Source organism: Durio zibethinus, chromosome 6 (genome assembly GCF_047325235.1).
Source record: "Durio zibethinus cultivar Kanyao isolate XHJ-2024 chromosome 6, ASM4732523v1, whole genome shotgun sequence".
Taxonomy (NCBI): Eukaryota; Viridiplantae; Streptophyta; class Magnoliopsida; order Malvales; family Malvaceae; genus Durio; species Durio zibethinus.
Window position 1 is genome coordinate 30,406,759 of NC_143167.1, and position 17,750 is coordinate 30,424,508.

The window sequence follows — 17,750 nt, forward strand, 5'->3', positions numbered from 1 at the left end:
AAAAGACCATAATACCCAAATCAAATTGTTGCCCTTAATTACCAAAAAAATCAATAAGGAAATAACTTAACCCATCCACGCATAATTTTCGCCAAATACATTTTACCAAGTGTCACTAAATTATTTACACTCTGTAAAATTCAGTTCAAAAGACAATAATACCCTTCATAATAATCAATATTAACATGCACTTCATGGTAATTATGTCACTACAAAACGCAATAAATACCTGCAGTCCATGTTAAATATTTTGCACCGCCTCAGTGATTTCTATCGCGTCCCTTCTCAACCGTTCCACAAACGTCTCTCCGCCATCTCGCTGAAACACCGGCTCTCGGCTGTGGCGCAACTTCAGCGTACGTTAGATACCATAATTATCGGTAATTCGCTTTGTCTACGTTGTCTCCCTCTACATTTTTCTTTAACGTTTTGACATACCAGTTCTTTAGATTCAAGTTCCTAAGAATGTTGGTAATGAGGGTTTTATTTAACTTTCACGAGGCTCTGCCAAGTGGGGATTGTGTCTTTTGCATGAATTTGTTTATGTTTCTATGAAGAATTTTTCACTCGGATATTTTTGTTTTACTTTTCGGTATTACTCTTTACGTGTCAGTTTGGAAGTTCATTTTTTTAGGTTTGATAATTAGGTTATTTCTTATATGAATTTTGCTTTATTTGTTAGATGTGTGCATATATCTGAGTATGTCTTTATTTGCTGTGCTCGGAGTGAAATTTGATTGAAAATTATGAATCAGTTTTTTTTTTTTTAAGAGGCATGAAACCTTTAGTTTATAGTTGTTTAATGGTAAATATGTGAATGGATATGTCTTTTGCATTAAGTTTCAGTAGTTAGGGTAATTTTTAACTGTAATTATTTTTTTGTTGATTCTATACATTATCATGATTGGATATTTTGATCAATTTCAAGATGTAGGTAATTTCGACATTCTGAATTAATTCGTGGGGTCAGATGTTGTCACAATGCATGTTTTCCATCCCTCTTCGGCCAATTTCATTGTTGTTCTGGGTTTATTTACATCATTATTAATCCAATTATGTCCTTTGGCGGTGTATATCACTTTCAGATTAAGCTACATGGTGGTTTCATTAACTCCATTGGTTTTTCGTGTGATCTGAGTGACTTTTCTTCTTGAACTGTTTCCTTCGCCTTCCTGTAGTGTTTACCGTAGAAAGCTCCATGTGTTAGATTATTTTATCATTCAATGTTGACTGTGCTAGCTAAAGGTGGCTGTGTTGATCGAACAAGCTTCTGCCTTCATGATCCACTGAGGATTATATACTTCTGAAGTATGGTCCCTGCATTTTTGCTTCACGTGCATGCCAATTTTATGCGCTGATTTATTAGGGCCTTTTAATTTAATGAACAATGAGACGAACAAGATGAATGATCAATTTATGTGAATTGTTGTTGTCTTTTTTTTTTTTGTGTGTGTTTGTGGGTGGGCGGGGGCATTTATTCTTTCTCTAAATTTCATCTCACTCACGTGTTTCACGTTTTAAATGAAAGTTTGTGTGTGGTCTATTTTTTTTTCCAGCTTGAAGTTTTCCCATATATGGAAGGTCCGTAGATTGTGAAAAAATAATTGTTTATAGCAGTAGATACACAGAAACAATATGCTGCTCAAATCCATGTCGGTTGAATTTGTTACCAAACTTGTGTATCTCCATTACTTCTCCCCTCAATCTTATAAGTTTTACACTTTTTGCCCCTATGGATTTTTATCTATATTGAAAAAATTTTGTTGGGAAAAGTCTGGCAGAGTCTTCATATGGTTTTTCGCGTTGTGCAAGAACCCATTCATTTTCATCCCTGGCAGCGCAACTGTTGGGATGGCAGTAACTGAGTCTTGCATTGAAGAAGAGAATCAAGTTAGATGTAGTTAGTTGCATAATGTCCCATGGATATTAACACCTCCACGTTACACACATATCATAATTATAGGGACTAGTTATTTAGCCCTTTTTTGGCATTTAAGAGACAAATCTGAAACACCATTTCCTTGGTCAGACACAAACTTACAGAAGAGTAGTTTTAATCCTACAAAAGCTACTTAACTTTAAATATTTTTTCTGGAACCCTTTTAAAGAAATTGGATTAAGATTTAAGTATCAAGCTCTAAAAAAAGAATTTGAATATCAAAAAGTCAGTTATCTAATTTTATTCTCAGTGAAAAGTTACTGACAAAGTAATAGTCTGGAAGAAGTTAATTTGGCATGTAAAATAGACGTATCTCCAATATAGTATTCACAGAATGTTATTTAATTCATTTCTTAACTTTCTTTTTGGTCTTTTCTTGTAAGTGGTATCTCCTTAAGTTTCATTCCATATGCATGAAGCTATGTTAATAAATGCGACCTGATTGTGAACCAGATCTAGAACATTATGCTGTTTCCCTCGGTACTTTAAACATATGTTTCATTCTTCTCCGTCTTTGTAATTATTAAGGTGCCCGCTACCAGCTAGATACAAAAAGCTGATAATTATTGCTAAAACATTATCCAGATCACTAGAATCTTCTGAGATTATAAAGTATTTAAACTGAAGAGAGAAATGATCTTGATATGATAACAAGGACTACTTTGGCCGTTATGATCAGAAATTGTAATTTAAAAGTTGCAATTGAGAGGCAATTGTAAAGTAGGTAGGAACCTGGTTATGCAATGAGAGCAAATTCATTGTGATCAGAATCTTTGACCGGAATTTTCCCTTATTTGGCATTTTGCTTGTGGTAAAATTTAGTTGGTCTGGTGGAATAATAATTATCTTTTGTTTGGCAGTACACTTGAATGCTATATGCATTCGTTTTTTTTTTTGCATTACAGTAAGTGCCATTTTTATTTGTTAATCTACCCATATTTTCTTTGGTATGTACTTTGTGTAAGTGGGTGCTAGTTTTGGTACTGCAAGGTTTAAAAAGTAGACCCAATAATTAATTGTTTAGATTATGCTTTGAGTTAGTTGATATTATAACGTCTCCATAATGTAAAAGGGTGAAAAGACCACAATCTCTTCTGGAATGTTGGAATAAGTCTATCTTTGTTTTAGCATTGCACTGAATTGATTTATGAACTTAAGTAATTTTTTTTTATTGTTTAATTCATTCCATAAGTTCACAAGTTATAGGAGTGAACCCTAGTCTTGGTACTTTGAAGTCTTTAATATATATATATATATATATATATATATTGTCTTTCTTGCAGAAGATGAGTAGCTTGGTTGAGAGGCTTCGGGTTAGATCAGATCGGAAACCAATTTATAATTTGGATGAATCTGATGATGATGCCGATTTTGTGTTTGGAAAATCTGGTAAAACTGAGGAGAAGTTAGAAAGGATAGTCCGGACTGATATGGTCAGTTTTCTCTTTTTCTTCTGTAATATTTTTTTTTATGTCTCTGGTAAAAAGTATTACCTCTAATTAAGATGCCTATTCTTCCTTTCCTTCTTGTATCATATTTAATCTTTATATAGTGTTCATGTTGTGGAAAATGCTGAAGGTCAATTGCAGAGAACATTGTTGGCATTATGTTACATTCTTTAGTTTTATGTTTTTTTTTTTTTCTTAATATAGATGTTGAACATTCAATTGGTTCTGGATATTTTAGTTTTACTTTCCATTTACCATTATTTAATGATTAAAATCACAGAAAGAAAACTCATGTCAAGCCTGTGGAGAGAGTGAGAATCTCTTGAGTTGCACAACATGTACTTATGCGTACCACCTAAAGTGTTTACTTACTCCGTTAAAAGCTGTTCCTCTTCCCGACAACTGGAGATGCCCTGAATGCGTATGACTCAATAGTACTTTGTGATATTTTGAATGCATCTATTGGATAAATTTGATAGTTTGCAGAAGTTGAGAATTACCTTTTTGCTCTTACAGGTTAGCCCTCTGAATGATATTGAGAAGATATTGGATTGTCAACTGCGTCCTACTGTGGCTGATGATAATGATGCTTCCAAGCTGGGTCCAAAGCAAATATTTGTGAAACAGTATCTTGTGAAGTGGAAAGGATTATCTTATTTGCATTGCACTTGGTAATTTTCTGGTTAAGTGTGTTTATGATATTGTTTTAAGCAAACATTGGCTATATATCTTCTATGCTGTGCTAGGGTACCTGAAAAGGAGTTCCTAAAAGCTTTCAAGTCCAATCCTCGATTAAGGACTAAGGTGAACAACTTCCATCGACAAATGGCATCAAACAATAGCTCTGAGGACGACTTTGTTGCCATTAGACCTGAGTGGACTACAGTTGATCGTATTCTTGCTTGCAGGTTCACCTATCTAAAACTTTCTTATATATATATATATATATGTAAGTTGTATGTCCTCGATTTTGATTTTTTGATTTTGATTTGGATGATAGTTTCACTTTGAAGGTTCTCTGCTGGTTGAGTTACTCTTTCATTCTCTTTTTTGGCTTTTGTTTATGTTCTTATTTTTTTATTTTATTTTGTTATTTTGCGAGGGGGGAATAAATGACATCAGTAATTGAAAAATACTAAGTAATCAAAAAATACTAAGAGCTTGCAGAAAAAAGTGTGATTTTATCTTCTAGTTAAAGTTGGAACATGCAGACATACAGTAACCATTCTCACTTACAACATCACCTACAGTTCTGGATAATGATATACTTTACATTTTGTAAATCGGGGTTGGTGTTTTTGTGTGCTGTCTTGAGTATTGGTTGCTGGTTCTGTAGCTGATATAGAAGTCTGATATGCATACCGAATTCTTCAGGGGAGATGATGATGATGAGAAGGAGTACCTTGTGAAGTATAAAGAGCTTCCTTATGATGAATGTTATTGGGAGTTCGAAGCCAACATATCTGCATTTCAACCTGAAATTGAGAGATTTAATAAAATTCGGTCCAAATCTCGTAAATCTTCTGCTAATAAGCAAAAAAGCAGCCTTCGATATGCTGTTGAGTCCAAGAAAAAATCAAAGGAATTTCAACAGTATGAACATAGTCCTGAATTTCTTTCTGGAGGTACATTCTAATTCTCTCCCCTGCAATCTGGCAAGTCTGAGTATGCTGACACATAATTTGGTCCTTATTAATTGCTGACAGCATTTTCATGGAATTCTAGGCTCATTGCATCCTTACCAGCTTGAAGGATTGAACTTCTTGCGTTTTTCTTGGTCCAAACAAACACATGTAATTCTTGCTGATGAGATGGGCCTTGGTATGTCCTGTTTGAAGAGGTTGCTTTTTCAAGGAGTTTGAGTAGTTTATATCTTGATAATGGGGTTGCTAATGCTTTGCCTTTGTTTGATTGCAGGTAAAACCATCCAGAGTATTGCTTTTTTAGCATCTCTTTTTAAAGAGAACATGGGTCCTCATTTGGTAGTAGCACCACTTTCAACATTAAGGAACTGGGAACGGGAGTTTGAGACATGGGCTCCCCAAATGAATGTTGTATGTACATGAAAAATTTTAAATTACTAGTTTTGATTAACAATGTATGCTATTTTAATTGAGGATACATATAATGCAGGTTATGTATGTTGGCTCTGCCCAGGCTCGTGCAATTATAAGGGAATATGAATTTTATCATCCCAAAAGTCATAAAAAGATGAAGAAAAAGAAATCTGGTCAAATAGTTGGTGAAAGCAAGCAAGATAGGATAAAATTTGATGTCCTGTTAACATCATATGAAATGATTAACTTGGACACTGCATCATTGAAGCCAATAAAGTGGGAGTGCATGGTGAAACCTTGTTACTCGTTGAGTCTGTTTGGTAGTTCTTAAATGAATTTTTGCTAATGCTTGCATTATTGTGTAGATCGTTGATGAAGGTCATCGGCTCAAGAATAAGGATTCAAAGTTGTTTCTTTCTTTGAAGCAGTATACCAGTAACCACCGCACTCTCTTGACTGGAACTCCTCTTCAGGTTTGTTCTTTGATTTTGGATGACATTAGAGATAGTATAACAAATATCATTAAAATTTCAGATTTCCTTGATTTGGATGACACTTAACCAAGCTTGTTCACTGAATTATGAATGTGCTCTCCGGCAACGGCACAATTATGTTTCATGTTATTCCTATCATCCCATGTTCTGCAACACTTTTTCTTTTTTATGTCTCAAGATGAACGCCTGTTTTCCAAGTTTTTATAATTTAAGTCTTTCAGTCATTTGTTTAACTTCTTTTTTTGAATACCTTTTTACCTAAAAAGCCATTGAACTTTTATCTGAGAGAAAATTTTCAAAATTTAAAATTTTAGTATCACTTACTTTAGGAACTGATGTTAACCTATGTACTTAAAAATATGCATCCAGTTTCTTTGTATTTAACTAAAGTGGAAGCTTGTTTAGGAATAAAACACTCGTATCTAGAGGCACCTTAAACAACTTTGTCTTTGTTTATGTACTCCTGTGTCATCAATTCTTTCTCAAGGATGGAAGAAGCCTACTGAGTTTGATTTCTGGTTCTGGCTTTCTGGTTGCTGATTCCTAACATTTTATGATTACTTCAGTTTGTCACATTCATACATGTGTGTTTATAATGTTACAATTTATGACTTACTCATGGGTATTTGTTTGGTTTTGGAACAATCTAGATGAGTTTGTTTATGATATTACGATTTATGACTTACTCATCGGCATTTGTTTGGTTTTAGAACAATCTGGATGAACTTTTCATGCTAATGCACTTTCTTGATGCCGGAAAGGTTAGTATCATGTTAGTTCTGTGGAATATGGATTATTAACCAAGAATGGTTGCAGGAAGATTTTATAAGGTTTTATTTTGTTTTCCATCTTGCAGTTTGGAAGTTTAGAGGAGTTCCAGGAGGAATTTAAGGATATCAGTCAGGAAGAGCAGATTTCAAGACTTCATAAAATGTTGGCCCCACATCTCCTTAGAAGTATATATCTTAAACCTTTCCACAGGATCATATGGTGCTTGCTTAATTACATACTTTTCCTTCATTAGGAATAAATGTTCTCTAACCGGTAGTGGCTTTGATTTCAATACCCTCATATCCTAGGGACAACTTGTTTGGTTGTTCAACACCTGTTCCTGTAAAGCAATGCAGGCTATTTCGCTTTGGCTTTCTTTTTTCTTGTGATTCTTTGGGCTTTGGTTTTATTGGGAGAGAATATTTATATTCTTGTGGGCTTGCTAAAACTATAGTTCTTGAATCCATATTTTGTGTATTACTAATTCAGTTTACAATCTTGCTGAAAAAGTGGGTGCAAATTATTTATGAATGCAGGGGTGAAGAAGGATGTTATGAAGGAACTTCCTCCCAAGAAGGAACTTATTTTACGTGTTGAATTAAGTAGCAAGCAGAAAGAATATTACAAGGCGATTTTGACTCGTAACTATCAAATACTTACCCGACGTGGTGGTGCACAGGTAAGCTCACATCTTGTGAAATAAGCTTCTTCTCTTCCCCCCACCACTGTGCTGGTAGGGCAGATTGCCCTACTACTTAGCTGATATATTTTTTTTCCTGGAAGATATCTCTAATCAATGTGGTTATGGAGTTACGAAAGCTATGCTGTCATCCTTATATGTTGGAAGGTGTTGAACCCAATATCAAAGATGCAAATGAAGCTTACAAGTAAAGTCATATGCATATTTTTCTGCTAAGATTTATATATTTTCATTGTTATAATGAGAATTTTTTATCTTGACCTACTGTTGAAAGTATTCTTCTGTATGCTATATATCTTTCTAGACTTTTAGTCGTCTAAAATTATGTACTGATAAATTAAACTCTATTTTCTACTTCTACCCTTTCTTTATGGCTTTACAGACAGCTCCTGGAATCTTCTGGGAAATTGCAACTGTTGGACAAGATGATGATAAAGCTTAAAGAGCAGGGACATAGAGTTCTTATATATTCACAATTCCAGCACATGTTGGACTTACTGGAGGATTACTGCACTTACAAGGTGTTAATGTGATGCTGTTTTGTTTTACATCCTTCTGCATTAGCATGAAGTTTATATGCTGAAATGGTTGGTTCACAGACACATGGAGAAATTATACTTATTGTGTTGTTGCCCCTTCTCTTTTTTTTTTTTCAGAACTGGCAGTATGAACGTATAGATGGAAAGGTTGGTGGAGCTGAAAGGCAGATACGCATAGATCGGTTTAATGCCAAAAATTCTTCCCGGTTTTGTTTTTTGCTTTCTACCAGAGCTGGTGGCTTGGGTATAAATCTTGCAACTGCAGATACAGTTATCATTTATGATAGGTCAAACAATTACCCTCTTATATATCCTTTTTCATTTTTGTTTCTACTTTTTCTGTTTGTATTGCAAGATTTATATGATGGAAATGCTTTCTTTTATGATAGTTTATTGGTTTAGTTTTACTCTTTATTTGGTTGAGTAGGGTAAATTTTGACTGCATTAGAGCATAGGCAGTAAGAAAGTGTTTTGATATATAATGAATTGAACTTGAAAGGACTGAATTCCTGAATTTAATGTAAAAGTTGCAATTGAGCGTGCTGTTTATTGTGTTGTGATCACTAGAGTGAATGATATAAGGACCAGAAGCCTAATATTGCCTGTACAATACCTTGCAGCAGCATATTTGGTTTCTGGTAATGTAAAGCGAATGAAATAAGGATTACAATGTCACTAGCTTAATCTATGAACTATTACTAGTTTGCATGTTTTTCCCTGTTTGATATTGAAACCTTCATTTAATGACATCTAAGTTTTGTTTATTTGTTCATTTATTATTTTAAGGTTGTTATTACTATATATTCAGATCTTATATATTTCCCTACATTGTTTTTGGTTCACTTAGAGAGTGAAAATGTGTCATGCCTCTACAGTGATTGGAATCCCCATGCTGATTTACAAGCAATGGCCAGAGCTCATCGACTAGGCCAAGCAAACAAGGTTAAAGTTGATTCCTTGATTTATGTAAGGCAAGCCTTCTCCCTCTTTCTTGATGTTTTCCTATAAGAAGTATTATCTGTGTTATAGGTGATGATTTATCGGCTCATAACTCGAGGATCCATAGAAGAAAGGATGATGCAGATGACCAAGAAGAAAATGGTTTTGGAGCATCTTGTTGTTGGGAGGCTAAAGGCTCAAAATATTAATCAGGTTTGTAGATTTATGACTCAGCTGTGGGCTAGGAATGATTATAGAATGATTACATGGTTTAGAAGGATATAACTTACCAGGCTTATAAATAAAGTGTATTTATATACTATTTTATTGAATAAACTGGGTTTAGAAGCAAATTTGAAGAAGTCCTAAATGAATAGATTGCTAGGGAATGACAGCACAGGTTAAAACTCAATATGAAGGAGATTGTCATTTGAGCAATCCCAACCAATGATGTAATTTCATTTTTCCTTGGCTGTCCTTGCTAATTGTCTGTGCCATGTCCATAAACCAATACAGTTTGTTGTGACTTCGCCGAAACTCCAATCCTTTGTACATTTTCTGTTTCACATCTTTTTCTATTAAATGCTAGTCTAAGTTGTTTGGTGTCTACTGGGAGATGTTGGGTTAAAGTAGGGTTTTATTGTCAGATCTTTGCCTCCTCTCCAAAAGAAAGAAATTCAATCATGTAGCTGAAAATGTAATTGGTTGTTATTTACTTTAGGAGGAGTTGGATGACATCATCAGATATGGCTCAAAAGAACTATTTGCTGGTGAGAATGATGAAGCAGGAAAGTCTCGTCAAATTCATTACGATGATGCTGCTATTGATAAGTAATCTATTTTTCTCTCTTGTTGCTACAGTTTTATTGATGTATGGTCTCTTCAGGTTAAAAGTTTAATTCTTTTTTCACTTTGATAGATTACTTGATCGTGAACAAGTTGGTGATGAAGAGGCTTCAGTGGATGATGAAGAGGAGGATGGATTTTTGAAGGCCTTCAAGGTTGTCTATCTTTATATCTTAACTTGCTGTAATCTAGCCATCACTTATTGGCTATGCATCCTTCTTCTTCTGGCTAATCAATTAATGGCATATGATTAATTTTGCTTCTTGAATAACTGACTATGTGCTTGTCATAAATATGACCTGATTTATTTTGCTAATTGAATTGTTTTTGGAATGGTACATATCCAGAAGGCTTTTTATTTCTCCATGGATCCAGTTATGTTAGGGCAACCAGTCAAAAGTTTCGTAACTTATAGTATTTGCATGTAATTAAGAAATTAAACATTGGCTAGAGCAATAGGGAAGGTCATTTACATGAATTGGGGGCTTACTGAAATCTGTTCCCATGGCAAAATAGGAGCTGACGTAAGCATTGGATTCTTTTGTTTTTTTCTTTGTACAGAGATCAGTAATAAGAAATGGGTTTACGCTAGGTTTGGATGTATTTGGAATGTTGCATCCAATTTTTAGCTATTTTCAATGAATGACAATTAAAACATTAGTAGGTATGATGTCTGAATTGGAAAAAGATTTGAGCAATCTGACCTGCCATTAGATAATTGCCTTTCTTGGTTAAGCATGATTGGACTGCTAAATAGAGAAACTTTACATTGATGGTGTTGCAAGTTTGTTGAATCACATGGATTCACTGCATTTCAGTGCTCATCGTCTATAATTCGATGCTTTTTTGTTTCTTACAGAAAAAGAACTACTTTTATTTCTTGCAGGTAGCTAACTTTGAATATATTGAGGAAGCAGAAACTGTTGCAGAGGAAGAAGCTCAAAAAGTGGCCATTGAAAATAAAAATACCATGAACAATTCTGAAAGAACAAGTTACTGGGAAGAGTTGTTACGAGACAGATATGAAGTTCATAAAGTTGAGGAGTTCAATGCGCTAGGAAAAGGAAAGAGAAGCCGTAAGCAGGTATTGTATTATCACCATAACGTAAAAATTTGATTGAGTCAGATATTGGTTTGTTTAAGGTGACTCAGGAGTTGAATGACATAGCTCCACCCTGCTTATTGATTGTGATGGTTTCTAATGTATGTTGTTTTTCGTAGCATTATCTTAGGAAGATTTATTTTCTATTCTTTTTGGCAAGAATTTAACTTCTGCTCTCTGAATTTCTTCAGATGGTATCTGTTGAAGAAGATGACCTTGCTGGTTTGGAAGATGTAAGCTCTGATGGTGAGGATGATAACTTTGAAGCTGAATTGACTGATGGTGATACAACTTCATCTGGAAATCAATCTGGGAGAAAGCCTTACAGGAAGAGAGTTCGTGGTACCTTTTACCTGTCCTCAAAAGGTGTTAATGTGTCAGTGACAATTTATTAATCATGCTTTAATCATTTTTCCAATTGGTAACCAATTTTGCAGTTGATAGTGCGGAGCCAATTCCTCTAATGGAAGGTGAAGGAAAGTCGTTCAGGGTGCTTGGCTTCAATCAGAGTCAGAGGGCTGCATTTGTACAGATATTGATGAGGTCGGTCTATCTTTTATAATGTTTTGGGTGCTATTTGATGGATTGTTAATTTCCTCTTTCTCTCTCTTTTTATGTGAGTGAATGCAAATTATTAGCCTTTTCCTTTGGACAGTTTTGATTGCAAGAATATGAAAGCTTTTATGGGTTTGATATTCTGAGTCTCATTGCAGTTTTTGTTGTAAATTTTCCACTTCAGGTTTGGGGTCGGGGATTTTGACTGGAAGGAGTTTGCATCTCGCTTAAAACAGAAGACTTATGACGAAATAAAAGAGTATGCGAAGTGACTTTCTTATTTGTTTGTTTCTTGCCAGATTTGTGTATATTATAGATGTTTTGAACATGTTATACTGAAGTTTTAGCTAGCATTTTACAGGTGGTGACCTTTTATGTTTGTTTTCTGTTGGATTTGAATGGTCTGTGTATATATGTTATTGGAGTTTGTAGAAAATACAGCTGTGGAGTTTTTAACTTCCTATTACTTGGGTGTGCTGTAAAATGAGTGGTTGTCAGAATTCATGCTAATTTGTGCACTTTAAGCCTTTTTGGTCTCGTTCTCTTCTAATGATTGGTTCCTACATTTTTATCAATATTAATTTCCTTTATAGCTTATTTGCTTGTGCAACTCTTATTTCTTCTGGTATGTTTCTTTTACTGCGTGTATGAGAGCACTGAAAAGTCACTTCTTTTTGCTATTGGGTTTGAACAGTCTCTGCATATACGTACACTTAAGCTTTTTTTTTTTTTTCTCCTGTTCTAATGATTGGTTCTAACACTTTTTATCAATCTTAATTTCCTTTATTGCAATTTGCTTTTGCAAATCTTATTCTCCTGCTATGTTTGTTTTACTGCATGTGTGAGAGCATAAGAGTAACAAATAGTCACTTATAGTCCTTTTTTTTCCTATCTTATTTCCAGTTATGGTGCTCTTTTCCTGACGCATATTGCTGAAGATATAACTGACTCTCCTACATTTTCAGGTGATTGATCAATGCTGGATGGCATTTTTATCTTTTCTTTACCTTCAAATTTTGGTTTCTTCCCTTGGCGTTTGACATTCAATTTACAATATATAATCTTTGGTTGTAGATGGTGTTCCGAAAGAAGGTCTCAGAATTCAAGATGTGCTAGTTAGGATAGCTGTCCTGCTTTTATTAAGTAATAAGGTGAGCGTTGCCAATTTGGATTCTTGGAGTTTGACTATTCTCCTTTTTCTTTTTATAAATTTCAAATGTGAAACGTCATGTTTGTTGGAGAAATGTTGATTTTTCATGCATGATTTTAAATTTTTGATGTTCCTATGCATTTTGAAGGATACTTTTGGAGTAAGTGTTTTAGGCAACTAATAAAATAAGGAAAATATAAAAATAATTTTAGTTAGTTATGGAAATTTACTATATATTTTAAATTAATGGCAAAGATATACCCTTATTTTTTTGAGATTGACCCATTGAACATATTGTATTGTTATGTCAATATTTTAAAAAACAGGTGAAGGATGCATCAGAGAAGCCTGGTGCCCGCCTTTTTACTGATGATATCATCATGCGCTATCCGACTCTAAAGGGTGGAAAATTTTGGAAAGAGGAACATGATTTGTTGTTACTGCGTGCTGTTTTAAAGTATGTATCTCTGAAGATTGTGGACATACACTGCATGGCTGCACTTATATTTCTGATACATTTTCGTTTTTTGTAGTTAACAATGAAATATTAGTGACTGGGTGATGAGGAAAGTAATGTTTGACAGTCATTATTTCTCAAAGGTGTATTTAAATATGGAGGTGCATTGTTGGAATTCTTTCTGTAGTAAAATTATGGTCTGCTGACATATTTTTGGCCAGCTTTTTGTATTCTTGAAGTTTAGTGAAATTGGGGGATCTCATGCCTATGATGCTATTCAAATTGCACCCCCAGCATCCATGTTGTCTAACCAATCTAGCTCCAACCTAGCTGACTTTGGATGGATGTGCTCCACCCTAGTGAGCCCTCTGCCTGAGTGACCGCTCTTTATTCAATTTATTGTAGGGAAGCCTTAATGTTAAAAGAAGTAAAGCATGTACTATGTACATCTAGTTGGGATCTTTCTATGTCCTTGTAATAAGAGTTATCGCGGAACGTACATTATTTCCGTTAGCATGCTGGTGCCTGTTTATTATGTTTCTATGGTAGTTGCTTCTGCTTGTTGTTTTTGCATTTTTGGTAAATGGAGGTCATGAAGGACATATATCGAAATTATGGAGTGATAATTTGCATAAAATTTATGATAGGCATGAGAGTCAACAAGTTTTATGCATGATATAGTATAGTCTTGTTTTGTATACTGCAATTGTTATGCTGCTATGAGTCAAGATTTGAATTGTGCATTATATTAATACTTTGTAATGTTAACTTATTTGATTGTTAGGCATGGATATGGAAGATGGCAGGCTATTGTTGATGATAAAGACTTGAGGATTCAGGAGGTCATCTGTCAAGAGTTGAATCTTCCCTTTATAAATCTTCCTGCTCCAGGGCAAGCTGGTTCTCAAGTGCAAAATGGTGCTAATACAACCAATGTAGAATTAACAGGAAACCAGACTCAGGGAAATGGCTCTGGGAATGATGTAGGGGGTGAGGTAGCCCAAGGAGTTGCTGATGCTGTGAACCAAACACAATTATTCCAGGATGCTTCCATTTTGTATCATTTTAGAGATATGCAGAGAAGGGTGGTCGAATATATCAAGAAAAGGGTGCTTCTCTTGGAAAAGGGGCTCAATGCAGAGTATCAGAAAGAATATTTTGTAAGTTGAAGCACTGCTAATAGAAATTTTAATGTTGACTAAGAATGTTGTTCTGTTGCATGATAAATGGCATCGGCTGAGATATAATACCTGGTTAGAAGTTCTGGCTTAAGCAGTTCTTAGCAAAGTATGCTTATAGTGCTCTATACTTTTTTGACTTCTTTTCAAATAGAGGAAAAAACACATCATATTACATGCAAGGACATCCATCCTTAGAAAAAGAAAGAAGTAAATAATAAAGGAATACTACCAAGTCAACAGAAACAAGTTAGCTTTTTTTATGGGGAAGATGGGTTGGTTTGGATGGGGGACTGTCCTCATCCACCATTATTAATTATACTAGTTTTTTTCACTTCAAGAGTCTGGATGCTGACACATTCAGAGATTTTTATTTAGTGCCCTCACATATTGTCTTATGATAATATGAGCTTAGGCAGCAGTCGGGATTTTTACTCCCGTAGTGTTACCGTATTTGTGTTTTAATCGTTTTCCTTATCACTTTTGAACTGATTAGTGATTTTGAATTTTGTGAAGTCAATATTTCTTAATGATCATTGAACAACATGATGAAAAGAGTTATTTAATTATGGGGTTTCTGAAGTGTGATTGTATATTTGGAGCTTTGAAGTTTGAAGGTGGGATCTTGGCTGCATTGGAAATGGAAATTAAACCTAGGCGTGTCATTTCTCTGGTACATTAGTAATTTAGTAGTGGTTAATTGTGCAATTTGGCTAATGGAGTGTGTTCTGGTAAATTATAATTTGACTTCTTGAAGCATTGCTACTGCTTTCTACATTTAAATTCATTATTCAAGCCTTGTTTACCTGTGGTCTTATGTAGCAAAAGTCTTCGTGGTTATTACTATCTTGTAGACAATCCATTTGGTCTAGTTCAGTGGTTGGCTGTGCAGCTAGAAACTATCTTGTAGTTTCTTGTAGTATGAAATCCACGTTTCAATGTTAAACCTATCATAAATATGCATATTCTCCATTGCTAAAGCTGTTTTTTAGCTGTTGCATAAACATTGAAATTAAATGATGCTTTTCGTCCTTAATTTTGCTCTTAGGGTGAGATGAAAACAAATGAGGTGACAAGTGAAGAGCAAGAGAAGGGACAAAAGGTTGCAGATATGCAAAATGCAAGGTCAACAGAGATCCCTTCCCAAGTGATTGACCACTTACCACCAATAGAAGTAATTGGTAATTTCTTGAAGCATAAAATTGGTTGAGATTAGTTATTACCTATTTACAATTTTTCAGACATAATTCCAATATACGAGTACTATTGTCATATACAAGATGAGTTAAAAAATTCATCAAAGGAAGGAGACAATTTTTTTCCTTTTAACTATAGGTAGTTTGCTTTCCAGCATGATATCATCTGTAGCCTGAATAACAAGGATTACATATGGTTCATTATCTAATAGGAGGGTAGATAAATGAAAGAAATAAGTGATCCTCAATCATCCTCCCTTCAACTTCATATGCTTTCTTTATGTTGGTTAAAGAGTTGCTGCGAATGGTTGTGATCTTTTACTGTTCCCCAGTTTTCTTTGGTGATGACTAGAATTATCCTTATGCAGCATCAGAAGAAATTTCAGCAGCTGCTTGCAATGGTGATGCTGATCGATTGCAATTGCCTCATCATTACAATAAGGTAAATGATCGTGTTTGTCGAACATCTCAATAAGATCTAGTGGGTATGATGCTTTTGTATTCTTTGTTTAGCATTTCTAGAAATGGAAATTGTAGCAAGTGAGATCAATGGCCATGTTTCGATTTACAGGTTTTTTTTTTTTTTTATTCCAATTTGTTGCAGATGTGCAAGATATTGGAGGACAATGTTCATGAAGCGGTTCAGTCAAGCCTCGATTTGAAGAATATCCATTCATTGGAAGAAGTTATTAGGGACGTGTCTCGGATTCTTTCACCTGCACAGCACTATCCTCATGCTTCAGAGCAGCCTGTGACAGCTGTGTGTTCACAGATGGAATCACAGAGCACTGCAGCAATTACCGTTTCACCACCTAACCAACAACCTACCGTTGTAACAGAAATTGAGATGGAGGACTCACCAAGGGAATATGAACCGGAGAAACCTGCTATCGTGGAAGAAATTGACATAGATCCAGTTAAAGATAGCAGGAAAATAGCGGATTCAGATTCGGGCCCAGATCCAATGAAAGAAAGGAGTAAATCGCCTAGTAATGTTTCTGCTTCAGCAGGGTTATCTGGATTTGACCCAAAATGTTCTACGCAGATTACTGCAAATGATGTTGTGATGATGGAAGAAATCAGCAAAACCGATGTCGTGGGTAGTGGACCTGAAAGGGGAAGCACCGAGAAACCTGAAGCAGGTGTGATTGTTTTGGATGATTAAATGCATTGAGGTGACTTATAGAGGCCGTCCTGAGCCTAAACTTTCCGGATTCTCTTTCAACAATCCTGTTAAACATATATTCAGAGGATTCTTGCCGGCATTAATACATTAAGGCGTTTGTGTAATTGCTTCATTTTCAAAATTCTAGTGTTCTTTACATTTTTTTGCTTCTATTTTATTATCTAATAAATCTCACCAACCATAAAATGTACTGGAAATTTTCAAATTGAAAGTTTCAACGTTAATGTTCATTTTTGAAGATAAACGAAAAAGAAATTAGAAAATTAAATGCAAGTTGAAATTTAAGAAATGGATGATGCAGTTGAACTATCCTCGTATCATCTATCTCATATAGTTAGAATTATATGATTCTATGGGAATAATAAAACATAACCACACATAATACCACTTTCTCTGGTGCATATCTTTTTATTTATTTTGCCTCTAGAGAATAGAGATAGAGAACAAATTAAATAGTGGCACCATCCAACTTCGAACGATATGGATCCAACAATTCAAAAGCTCCTTACTTAATACTCCAACATTTGGGCCTGCTTTGTATATATCTTCCAAGGGTCACTTAAAAAGAAGCAAATTAATTGCATCAAATTTAGTTGCTTTAGTTCTGTTGTTTTAAAAAGTCACATCTAATAAATGTGTATTATTTTTAAAAAATGATATTTAATGAGTATAGAATTTACGTTTTAATATTTATAATTTATTTTTTATTTTAAAAAAAATGCCAACAAATCGATGGTTGATGTTGCATAGAGCAGCTACTTGGCTAGTACTAAAAGCTTTATCTTTGCATGTTGACCTTCAAACATATCATATTCATTGGTGAACATGATTTCGTGTTTCTTTCTTTCTTTTTCATACTTAATCTTTCAAGCAAACCAATGAACTGAATATTTTCTTTCTTACGCTTTCCTAGCTCCCACCCAATTTTCGTCCTAAGTGTTTTGTTTTCTACCACTAATTAATTATTTAGAAGCCAACAAAAGGAGGTTGGGGAATATTTTGTATAAATTGCTTATTAGTCAGCAATATATTATTAGAAAATGGTTCAAGAGAATCTAAATTTTTTTTTTTTAGAATTTTGACTATGACACGTTTAGTTCAAGATTATTTGATTCTTTAGAGAAATATCAAATTTCAAATAATATTCAAAATTTTGAAATTTTTAGCTCATTATGAGGGAAATCCTGATAAGT

The 17,750-nt window shown here is 34.5% G+C and overlaps 1 protein-coding gene across 5 annotated transcripts; it reads left to right on the forward strand.

Annotated features, from left to right (window-relative positions):
* Positions 1-252: 252 nt before the first annotated feature.
* On the forward strand, positions 253-16,709 carry LOC111286729 (CHD3-type chromatin-remodeling factor PICKLE-like). 5 transcript variants are annotated; one of them, XM_089762749.1, is made up of 31 exons: positions 253-380; positions 3,223-3,372; positions 3,668-3,808; positions 3,904-4,058; positions 4,134-4,295; positions 4,762-5,012; positions 5,113-5,208; positions 5,305-5,441; positions 5,521-5,733; positions 5,810-5,917; positions 6,649-6,699; positions 6,795-6,894; positions 7,246-7,388; positions 7,493-7,596; positions 7,792-7,930; positions 8,066-8,235; positions 8,824-8,890; positions 8,978-9,100; positions 9,609-9,718; positions 9,807-9,888; positions 10,620-10,817; positions 11,027-11,177; positions 11,273-11,378; positions 11,575-11,649; positions 12,294-12,355; positions 12,465-12,541; positions 12,867-12,997; positions 13,782-14,157; positions 15,224-15,356; positions 15,740-15,813; positions 15,976-16,709. In XM_089762749.1, the coding sequence occupies exons 2-31, from the start codon at positions 3,226-3,228 to the stop codon at positions 16,534-16,536; spliced, it is 4,443 nt and encodes a 1,480-aa protein (XP_089618875.1). In that variant the 5' UTR covers positions 253-380; positions 3,223-3,225; the 3' UTR covers positions 16,537-16,709. The 5 variants fall into 5 exon arrangements, with proteins under 5 accessions (XP_089618875.1, XP_089618876.1, XP_089618879.1 ...); XM_089762750.1 differs by having other exon boundaries at positions 253-356; XM_089762753.1 differs by lacking the exon at positions 15,224-15,356.
* The last annotated feature ends 1,041 nt before the right edge of the window (positions 16,710-17,750 follow it).

Bases quoted from the DNA above. Each gene is read 5' to 3' on its own strand.
- LOC111286729 (XM_089762749.1), top strand. From the start codon at position 3,226: ATGAGTAGCTTGGTTGAGAGGCTTCGGGTTAGATCAGATCGGAAACCA. The intron at 5,209-5,304 runs GTATGTCCTGTT...GTTTGATTGCAG, and splicing joins TGCTGATGAGATGGGCCTTG to GTAAAACCATCCAGAGTATT. The intron at 5,734-5,809 runs GTGAAACCTTGT...ATTATTGTGTAG, and splicing joins CAATAAAGTGGGAGTGCATG to ATCGTTGATGAAGGTCATCG.